This window comes from Salmo salar, chromosome 02 (genome assembly GCF_965601325.2).
Source record: "Salmo salar chromosome 02, fSalSal1, whole genome shotgun sequence".
Taxonomy (NCBI): Eukaryota; Metazoa; Chordata; class Actinopteri; order Salmoniformes; family Salmonidae; genus Salmo; species Salmo salar.
Genome location: NC_138292.1, coordinates 82689378 through 82700969, shown reverse-complemented (window position 1 = coordinate 82700969; position 11592 = coordinate 82689378). Strand labels below are relative to the sequence as shown.

Sequence of the window (11592 nt, the reverse complement as noted above, 5' to 3'; positions counted from 1 at the left end):
ATTAGCATCTTAGCTCTTATTGCAGGACTTTGACTGTGGTACATCACCTCCCCAGTCAACCTATTGTGTGTATTGAACATTCATATTGGACTGTAGCAGCTACCCAACTGGCTACCGATCAACCTATTGTGTGTATTGAACATTCATATTGGACAGCCTTACCTATAGAGTAGCACCACCATCCATCAGCCCATTCTCTTCTTGATGTTAAAGCTGCAGTGTATTGTTGCTATAGGAGTTTATGATTAATAATCCTATTTATTTCAAGCAACACTAAGATGTCACCATACTATTCCTTTAAAGCCCCTCTGTCAGATATAAATCATCAGAGTGGGAAACCAACTGAAATGGAAACAATGGAGCAAATGGATCACTATCAGAGGGGTGTATTATGACATCATATAGAACTACTCAGACATTCCAAATATCACTTGATTATCAGAGGGGTGTATTATGACATCATATAGAACTACTCAGACATTCCAAATCAGGCTTCATCCATATAATGAAGGTGGATATTGATCCAACCATTTCAAAAGTAATGACCAGGCTGATGGAAACAGGATATGCCTGAACACTTTTATAAATGCCGACAAACAATTTGTTACTTTGTTTTACATGGTGGGGTCTTTTTGTGTCAGTGAAAATGTATGAGCGCGAAATGGCGGTGGAAACTCCTTTATGAGCAAATATTGATTTAATAACGATCATATCTTAGTTAACTTGGAGTCAAGCGATTATATGTTGATTGGTCCTCCCAGTACGACTTGGGAACCCGTGCAGTTTATTAGGCTAATGATGAAATAAATTATGAACTTCACAGGGTGGTGAAAGTGCATGTGATGAGATTGATGCTCCTTTCCAATACACTTTGAGGGTCTTATTCTGGTGACATGATGATCGATGATTGGTTGCCATTTGACAAATAAAATAATGTCGCTCTTATCCATAGTAATCTCATCATGTAGGTAGCCTACCAGCACTGTATCTGTGAGCTGCTGGCTACATGCCAAGAGCATGTTTGCTATATAACGCAACAGTTTTTTAAAACCATCAGAGTTGAAAGTGCGATGGAAACCCATGTATTTTTCATTCGGTACATGGGAATTTAACAGTAAACGTTATTTTTTTGTGCACTATGTCATCACGCAAACCCTTTTATCCACAATAAGTCTGTTTGATGGAAACATTTCTGGTGGGAAAATGTGTATATTGTTTTAAGCCGATTTGAGAATGTTCACATGAAAATCTGTCGCAAATTACATGGAACCTTAGCTACTGAGTTGGATATTGATCCATAAATAAAAATACCTGATGTTGATGGCTTTTCACATATTCCAATCAGTTTTCTACATTGATCTATCATCATCACATGTTTTTGTTTTGTTGAAATGATGTGGACCTCTTCATTGAGACAATGATGAAACAGCAATCTGTGGGAGAGTTGTGGTGGATATTATAAAATAAGGATCTGCTGTAAGTCAAACCAAGATTCTTTATTTCTGAGCTCAGAGAGAATAACAGAGTTACACAGCGCAGTGTAGACAGTCTGAATTCTTGAAGCATTGGGTGATGAGCACATATCTTTATAGTTTCCTGTTCCTGGGAGGGACTTTATTCATACAAGGACACAGGTGCAGCTGGTTGGCAACACATGATAATACTCCCAAGAACAGGAGATTATAATAGAACAGTTTCACAAGGTTAGTCACATACTCAGTTATGTGGACTCATACAAATATTATGTTCCATTACGGAGTCTGTAAACATTTTAATTTCATTAAATCATCAGTGGGCCACTAATGGAAATGTCAACAATAGAACAAATGCGTCACATCCAAATATCACTTGATTATCTGTAGTACTGGAGGAATGACACACCCAGATAAACACACACATAGTCAGAGTTTAAAAAAGGACAATTTAAACACATGGAATCTGATCTACTCTATATTCAAACGGACATACTCCATATTTAATTCCTGTCTTCTAATAAAAACATTAAAATATATGTTTGAGTATACTTAGTACAATTCAATATGGTATAAACAGTAAACACATTCTCAGTCAACAAATATAAGTCAATAGGAGCACCATGTATGTTCTCTGTGATGTGAAATAAGTTCACACACTAGGAGAAGTAATTATTCTCTCCTGTGTGGATTCTCACATGTTTTTTAAATGACTGTGATGAGTAATATGTCTTCCCACAGTCTGAACAATTGTAAGATTTCTCCCCTGTGTGCAGTCTCATGTGTTCTTTCAGCTTTCTTAACTGGTTAAGATGCTTTCCACACTGGGAGCAGTGGTATGGCTTCTCCCCTGTGTGCAATCGCTCATGAGCTTTGAGGGTGTCTAACCGCTTAAAACTCTTTCCACACTGGGAGCAATGGAAAGGTTTCTCCCCTGTGTGCATTCGCTCATGAGCTTTCAGGTTTCCTAACTGAATAAAACTCTTTCCACACCGGGCGCAATGGTATGGCTTCTCCCCTGTGTGTATTTGCTCATGAACTTTGAGGTTGTCTAACCGCTTGAAACTCTTTCCACACTGGAAGCAATGGAAAGGCTTCTCCGGTGTGTGTATTCGCTCATGAGCTTTCAGCTTTCCTAAGTGGCTAAAACTCTTTCCACATTGGGAGCAGTGGAAAGGCTTCTCGCCTGTATGGATTCTCACATGACTTTTAAGTGACTGGGATGAGTAATATGTCTTCCCACAGTCTAAGCATTTGTAGTAAGGCTTCTCCCCTGTGTGCAGTCTCATGTGTTCTTTTAGGCTTCCTAATTGGGTAAAACACTGTGCACACTGGGAGCAGCGGTAAGGCTTCTCCCCTGCATGTATTCGCTCGTGGGCTTTCAGGCTTCCTGACTGGTTAAAACTCTTTCCACACTGGGAGCAGTGGTAAGGCTTCTCCCCTGTGTGCAGTCTCGTGTGTTCTTTCAGACTTCCTGACCGACTAAAACTTTTCCCACACTGGGCGCAATGGAAAGGCTTCTCCCCTGTGTGTATTCGCTCATGTCTTTTCAGGCTTCCTAACTTGGTAAAACTCCTTCCCATCTGGGAGCTGAGGTGTCGTCTTGCTGGTTTGGACGTCTCTGGTTCCTCCGAGTTTGGTTTTTCTCCTGCCAAAGACAGTGTTAATTTAAAGAGAGACCAGAATGAAACCTCTACATGATAAAACTGCCTTGCTTTGAGGTGTAATCCAAATCAGATCCCTCAATAACCCGAGGCCACTTTTCAAACATTTAATAATTTAAAACAATCTTTGTGTGATTTTAAAACAAATGATGTTGTAGAGCTTTCTGGTAGTAACTGATATGTTTCCATTACTTATTACTTATTATTACTGTTTATTATTACTGAACTAGACAGTTCTATGACACTCAAGACACAGATGTCGCTGGATTCCTATCAACAGGTGGTTCTATATATACTGCTCAAAAAAATAAAGGGAACACTTAAACAACACAATGTAACTCCAAGTCAATCACACTTCTGTGAAATCAAACTGTCCACTTAGGAAGCAACACTGATTCACAATACATTTCACATGCTGTTGTGCAAATGGAATAGACAACATGTGGAAATTATAGGCAATTAGCAAGACACCCCCAATAAAGGAGTGGTTCTGCAGGTGGTGACCACAGACCACTTCTCAGTTCCTATGCTTCCTGGCTGATGTTTTGGTCACTTTTGAATGCTGGCGGTGCTTTCACTCTAGTGGTAGCATGAGACGGAGTCTACAACCCACACAAGTGGCTCAGGTAGTGCAGCTCATCCAGGATGGCACATCAATGCGAGCTGTGGCAAGAAGGTTTGCTGTGTCTGTCAGCGTAGTGTCCAGAGCATGGAGGCGCTACCAGGAGACAAGCCAGTACATCAGGAGACGTGGAGGAGGCCATAGGAGGGCAACAACCCAGCAGCAGGACCGCTACCTCCGCCTTTGTGCAAGGAGGAGCAGGAGGAGCACTGCCAGAGCCCCGCAAAATGACCTCCAGCAGGCCACAAATGTGCATTTGTCTGCTCAAACGGTCAGAAACAGACTCCATGAGGGTGGTATGAGGGCCCGACGTCCACAGGTGGGGGTTGTGCTTACAGCCCAACACCGTGCAGGACGTTTGGCATTTGCCAGAGAACACCAAGATTGGACATTCGCCACTGGCGCCCTGTGCTCTTCACAGATGAAAGCAGGTTCACACTGAGCACATGTGACAGACGTGACAGAGTCTGGAGACGCCGTGGAGAACGTTCTGCTGCCTGCAACATCCTCCAGCATGACCGGTTTGGCGTTGGGTCAGTCATGGTGTGGGGTGGCATTTCTTTGGGGGGGCCGCACAGCCCTCCATGTGCTCGCCAGAGGTAGCCTGACTGCCATTAGGTACCTCAGACCCCTTGTGAGACCATATGCTGGTGCGGTTGGCCCTGGGTTCCTCCTAATGCAAGACAATGCTAGACCTCATGTGGCTGGAGTGTGTCAGCAGTTCCTGCAAGAGGAAGGCATTGATGCTATGGACTGGCACGCCCGTTCCCCAGACCTGAATCCAATTGAGCACATCTGGGACATCTGGGACATCATGTCTCGCTCCATCCACCAACGCCATCCACCAACGCCACGTTTCACCACAGACTGTCCAGGAGTTGGCGGATGCTTTAGTCCAGGTCTGGGAGGAGATCCCTCAGGAGACCATCCGCCACCTCATCAGGAGCATGCCCAGGCGTTGTAGGGAGGTCATACAGGCACGTGGAGGCCACACACACTACTGAGCCTCATTTTGACTTGTTTTAAGGACATTACATCAAAGTTGGATCAGCCTGTAGTGTGGTTTTCCACTTTAATTTTGAGTGTGACTCCAAATCCAGACCTCCATGGGTTGATAAATTGGATTTCCATTGATTATTTTTGTGTGATTTTGTTGTCAGCACATTCAACTATGTAAAGAAAAAAGTATTTAATAAGATTATTTCATTCATTCAGATCTAGGATGTGTTATTTTAGTGTTCCCTTTATTTTTTTGAGCAGTGTATATAACCTGCATAGCTGTATGATACAGAATGTGATCTACGCACTTCCTTAATCCTAAAATAAGTAAAGGAGTAATTTTGTGTGGAAGACCAAAACTGTTGTTTTTTTTTCATTGGAGATAAAGCACATCAGAGATTGTCGAAAGGGTCGACACAACAGCATTTTGTATTTATTTATCCTTAATGTCACAATATTTTGGGTAAAGTAAAAAATAATGAAATATTTTGGATAGATGTTCCTAAAAATATAAACGCAACATGTGAAACATGGGTTTGGTCCCATGTTTCATGAGCTGAAATAAAAGATACCAGAATTCTTCCATATGCACAAAAGCTTATTTCTCTCAAATTTGGTGTACAAATATGTTTACATCCCTGTTAGTTAAAATGTCTCCTTTGCCAAGATAATCCATTCACCTGACAGGTGTGGTTTATCAAGAAGCTGATTAAACAGCATGATCATTACACCTTGTGCTGGGGACAATAAAAAGGCCACTCCAAAATGTGCAGTTTTGTCACACAACACAATGCCACAGATGTCTCAGAGGGAGTGTGCAATTGGTATGCTGACTGCAGGAATATCCACTGGAGCTGTTGCCAGGTAATTTAATGTTAATTTCTCTACCATAAGCTGCCTCCAATGTCGTTTTAGAGAATTTGGCAGTACATCCAACCGGCCTCACAACCGCAGACCACGTATAACAACACCAGCCCAGGACGCCGACATTGTCTGAGACCAGCCACCCGGACAGATGACGAAACTGAGGAGTATTTTTCTCTATAATAAAGCCCTTTTGTGGGGAAAAACTCATTCTGATTGGCTGGGCCTAGCTCACCAATGGTTGTGCCCCTGCCCAGTCATGTGAAGTCCATAGATTAGGGCCTAATTTATTTATTTACATTGACTGGTTTCCTAATATGAACTGTAAATCATTGAAATTGTTGCATTTATATTTCTGTTCAGTATATATATATATACACACACACACACACACACACACACACACACACACACACACACATACATACATACATACATTACATACATACATACATACATACATACATACATACATACATACATACATACATACATACATACATACATACATACATACATAGTACCAGTCAAAGGTTTGGACACACCTACTCATTCCCTGTGGCTCATTTGGTAGAGCATGGTGTGTGCAACGCCAGGGTTGTGGGTTCGATGCCCATGGGGGGGCCAGTACAAAAATAATGTACAAATACAAAAAATTCACAAAATGAAATGTATGCATTCACTACTGTAAGTCGCTCTGGATAAGAGCGTCTGCTAAATAACTAAAATGTAAATGTAAGGGTTTTTCTTTATTTTTACTATTTTCTACATGACACTCTTGCCATTTCACCCCTCCCCTGCTGTTTCTGACAGAGGACCAGGTGGCTGACATGGTAGAGGAGAGCAGTCGCTATGCCTTGGAGCTACAGGAGAAGAGAGAGCCAGGAGTGAGATGGAAACTTGTTAAATGGGTGACAACCACAATTAGTGAAATGTCCACCTTCCTGGTGACAGTCCTTCTCATGCGAAAAGTAGAGAATAACTCCCTAAGAGAATGCTGGAGCACAGATCCTATGTCTGCAACTCCCTTCTTTGCTATCCTCTTTTCCCCAAGAACGCTTCTTAGTCCTGCTGCGATGCCTGCATTTCGTCAACACAAAGACCCAACCAGAATTTGTGCCATACAAGGACCTATGCATTGATGAGTCGCTGATGTTATGGAAGGGTAGACTGGCGTTCTGTCAATATATTCCCTCCAAAAGGCACAGGTTTGGGGTCAAGTTCTTTGTCATGAAGACAGGATTTGTCCAGGACATTATAGTTTACACAGCGTCCACCACTGACATCAAACATTGAGGGGCGGGTCCACGGTGATGACCATGCTGGCTCCTCATCTCGGCAAGGGACACACTTTGTATGTGGACAGTTGGTACAACACGTCAATTAAGGCAGCCCCCGTACCTCTCTGGGTTGGGTTCAATGCGGAAGACACATTTAGGGTGAATGCATTCAGTTGTGACTGACTAGATATCCCCTTTCCTTCCATCCCAGTTTTCCTTCCATCCCAGTCCTCCTTTAAGACTTCATTATCACAACTCCATAATGTTTCATCATTAGATGCTACAGTCCTCCAACAATGGGTATCATATGAATATTTACCACTTGCTCCGTAATAGGAGTAGTATTTTTCCATGACTCGCATTACAACCGTAAAACTGACTATCCTACGGATCCTTGACTTCGGCGATGTCATTTACAAAATAGCCTTCAACACTCTACTCAGCAAATTGGATGCAGTCTATCACAGTGCCATCCGTTTTGTCAACAAAGCCCCATATACTACCCACCACTGCGACCTGTATGCTCTCGTTGGCTGGTCCTCGCTACATATTCGCCGCCAAACCCACAGGCTCCAGGTCATCTATAAGTCTTTGCTAGGTAAAGCTCACGGGTCACTATAGCAACACCCACCCGTAGTACACGCTCCAGCAGGTATATTTCACTGGTCATCCCCAAAGCCAACACCTCCTTTGGCTGCCTTTCCTTCCAGTTCTCTGCTGCTAATGACTGGAACGAATTGCAAAAATCACTTAAGTTGGAGACATATCTCCCTCACTAACTTTAAGCACCAGCTGTCTGAGCAGCTTACCGATCGCTGCAGCTGTACACAGCACATCTGTAAATAGCCGATCCAACTACCTACCTCATCCCCATATTTGTTTTTCTGCTCTTTTAAACACCAGTATTTCTACTTGCACATCCTCATCTGCACATCTATCACTCCAGTGTTAATTGCTAAATTGTAATTACTTTGCCACTATGGCCTATTTATTGCCTTACCTCCTTACTTCATTTGCACACACTGTATACAGATTTTTCTATTGACTGTATGTTTGTTTATCCCATGTGTAACTCTGGGTTGTTGTTTTTGTCGCACTGCTTATCTTGGCCAGGTCGCAGTTGTAAACTGGCCTACCTGGTTAAATAAATCTGAAATAATGGTGTTTTTTTTTTAAACGTTGACTCTGTACCAGTACCCCCTGTATATAGCCTCCACATTGACTCTGTACTGGCACCCCCTGTATATAGCCTGCACATTGACTCTGTACTGGTACCTCCCTGTATACAGCTTCACTAATGTTATTTTACTGCTGCTCTTTAATTATTATATACATTTTTTTAACTTATCACTTATTTTTTTGGAAACCGCATTGTTGGTTAAAACCTCTTAGGGACAGGGGGACCTATTTTCACGTTCGGATGAAAAGCGTGCCCAAACTTAACAGCCTGCTACTCAGCCCCAGAAACTAGGATATGCATGTAAATGGTAGATTTGGATAGAAAACACTCTAAAGTTTCCAAAACTGTTAACATAATGTCTGCGAGTATAACATAACTCATATGGCAGGCAAAAACCTGAGGAAAATCCAACCAGGAAGAGGGAGATTTTGAGGGTTGTAGTTTTCAAGTCTTTTCCTATCCAAACTACAGTGTTAACGGGGTCATGTTGCACTTCCTAAGGCTTCCACTAGATGTCAACAGTCTTTAGAACGTTATTTCATGCCTCTACTTTGGATATTGATAGAATAAGAGCTGTCTAAACTAGGGTACCAGCTGAGGCCAGTTACTTGTTGACTGCGCATTCACACTGCCGCGCTATTCCTTCTTTTTCCTCTGTAATGAATACGCCATTGTCCGGTTGGAATATTATCGAAGATTTATGTTAAAAACATCCTAAAGATGGATGCTATACATCGTTTGACATTTGTTGCGCGCTTCCTGAATGTGGAGTAAGTGGACTCAACGTGTGAACTAAAGGAAGGATTTGGACATAAATTATGGACTTTATCGAACAAAACAAAAATTGCGGGACGGACTGGTGCACTTCACAAAATAGATGGCATCATGAGGGAGTAAAATTATGTAGATATATTGAAGCAACATCTCAAGACATCAGTCAGGAAATTAAAGCTTGGTCGCAAATGGGTCTTCCAAATGGACAATGACCCCAAGGATACTTCCAAGGTTGTAGCAAAATGGCTTAAGGACAACAATGTCAAGGTACTGGAGTGGCCATCACAAAGCCCTAACCTCAACCCTATAGACAATTTGTGGGCAGCACTGAAAGAGTGTGTGAGCAAGGAGGCCTACAAACCTAACTCAGTTACACCAGCTCTGTCAGGAGGAATGGGCCAAAATTCACCCAACGTATTGAGGGAAGCTTGTGGATGGCTACCCAAAACGTTTGACCCAAGTTCAACAATTTAAAGGTAATGCTATCAAATACTAATTGAGTGTATGTAAACTTCTGACCCACTGGGAATGTGATGAAAGAAATAAAAGCTGAAATTAATCACTCTACTATTATTCTGAGATTTCACATTATTAAAATAAAGTGGTTATCCTAACTGACCTAAGACAACGAATTTTTACAAAGATTAAATGTCAGGAATTGTGAAACAACTGAGTTTAAAATGTATTTGGCTAAGGTGTATGTAAACTTCCGACTTCAACTGTACTTTGATGACTCAAATCTGATCCTTTCTTCTCTTCTCCTCCTCTCACAGTTCCACTCAGCCCCGTTGTTTTCCTGCAGTCCACCAGCAGCACAGACAACCTCTTCATACCCAACAGTAAGGTACTACTGGGAGAGGCACGACACGGGGACTCCAGGAGTGCGGAAGGGCTAGCGTTGTCCTGGTAACCATAAAGAGGGGGGCACAGACACATATCATTATGGATGCTGATGTCACTGTTGTCATAAAGTGCTTTACAGAACTCCAGCTCAAACACTAATAGAGCAAGCTGTATACTAGACCAGACCAAGCTGTACCATCTGGTGTTCTGATCTGGAGAGACTCTTCTCTGCCTCGTCAGCATCAGGATGTTGTTGAGGCTCCCCAGAGGATCCACCATAGTCATGTCTCTCTCCTGTGTGAATGACAACATCAGACAGACAGTCAACTTGTGATCTTTTATTACAATCATAGGGTCTTACAAGAGGCATGAATATGTCTAAAAAGGGCCTAAAATGGCCACTTTCATGATGCTTTCAAAAATATTGTTTGTGACGCAAATGAAAAAGGTTCCTTCCACGAAATGGGTGCTTTTGCATCCCTTTGATATTTTCAGTAAAAATTATTCACCATTACTGCATTTTAAAAGCATGTTATATTAGAAGTGCACTTTAAATATAGACCACATGGAGAAATCAATAAATCAAATTTCCAAACATATGAAACAACATATTCAAGTGTAGAACTTCAGTAGAATGCCCCTTTAAAACCCCACATTAGTTCAACAACGGCATAGTTTGTGTCCCTGTTTTTAAGACAGTACTCACTGGTGGTAATCTGATATTCTGTCTCCTCCTCTTTCACTCCCAAAACGTCTTCCTTCTTCACCTTTATTGAGAAATAACCGTTCAGAGAGGAAGACGATGCTTTCTCTTCTTTCACTATAACGTCCCCCTCTCCCTCCTTTTTCAGTCTGAAAGGTTCTTTCTCTTCTTTTACTATAACAGCCTCCTCTTCTTCTTCCACGACAATGTTCAGTCCCAGAGCTTCTTTCTCCGTCCAGCAGATATCCTCTTCTTTAGCAGGGGATGAGTAGTTTTGTGAACTCATGGTCGGGGATGCTAGCTAGCTAGTTAAAATTAGCGGCTAGGCTCAGTATCAATCTTTAACAAGTTTGCAAATTGAACAAGAAAATTGGGTTATAGTAAACCAGTTAATAGGCAGAAATGTGTTTAAAACACCGAGATTAACTAATGTACATTAACATGGTCTAAAGCGTCAATCTTTCAGTTTTATGTTGGCTAGCAAGCTACCGAGGTGGTTGAAAGAGTAACCGTGTTGTTGTTCCTGAAGAAACATCCCGTCCAGTCCATTATACGTCACACAAGAAGCATCACCTGAAAGACGCACATCGTCATCTGATGACTGGAGTGGGTAACGCAGTTTGGAAACAATAGTTACTACACTTTTTGTATTGGAAAGAACGTCATAATAATTTAACAGTAAGCTGATATATTTTCTCTTACGTCTTACAAATAATACTTTCCTGTACACAGACGTAGAAGCTTAATATGAATATGTGCTAATCTCTCTCTCTCCAGATGAAATCTCGCGTCTTGTGACGGCCGGCCGCCCAACAACCTGCCCACTTGACCCTATCCCCTCCTCTCTTCTCCAGACCATTTCCGGAGACCTTCTCCCCTTCCTCACCTCGCTCATCAACTCATCCTTGACCGCTGGCTACGTCCCTTCCGTCTTCAAGAGAGCGAGAGTTGCACCCCTTCTGAAAAAACCTACACTCGATCCCTCCGATGTCAACAACTACAGACCAGTATCCCTTCTTTCTTTTCTCTCCAAAACTCTTGAACGTGCCGTCCTTGGCCAGCTCTCCTGCTATCTCTCTCAGAATGACCTTCTTGATCCTAATCAGTCAGGTTTCAAGACTGGGCATTCAACTGAGACTGCTCTTCTCTGTGTCACGGAGGCTCTCCGCACTGCTAAAGCTAACTCTCTCT

The 11592-nt window shown here is 42.2% G+C and overlaps 1 protein-coding gene across 1 annotated transcript; it reads right to left on the bottom strand.

Moving 5' to 3' along the window:
• Positions 1 to 1481: 1481 nt before the first annotated feature.
• LOC106564050 (uncharacterized) lies at positions 1482 to 10932 on the bottom strand. The gene is made up of 4 exons (XM_045713132.2): positions 10405 to 10932; positions 9895 to 9992; positions 9581 to 9758; positions 1482 to 3120 (listed from the first exon to the last, which is right to left on the bottom strand). The coding sequence occupies exons 1-4, from the start codon at positions 10685 to 10687 to the stop codon at positions 2132 to 2134; spliced, it is 1548 nt and encodes a 515-aa protein (XP_045569088.1). The 5' UTR covers positions 10688 to 10932; the 3' UTR covers positions 1482 to 2131.
• Between the last annotated feature and the right edge of the window lie 660 nt (positions 10933 to 11592).

Coding starts and splice junctions, on each gene's coding strand:
- LOC106564050 (XM_045713132.2), bottom strand. CDS start 10,687: ATGAGTTCACAAAACTACTCATCCCCTGCTAAAGAAGAGGATATCTGC. Junction 9,993..10,404: donor AGAATATCAGATTACCACCA/GTGAGTACTGTC, acceptor TCATTCACACAG/GAGAGAGACATGACTATGGT. Junction 3,121..9,580: donor ATCAGATTTGAGTCATCAAA/GTACAGTTGAAG, acceptor TGTCTTTGGCAG/GAGAAAAACCAAACTCGGAG.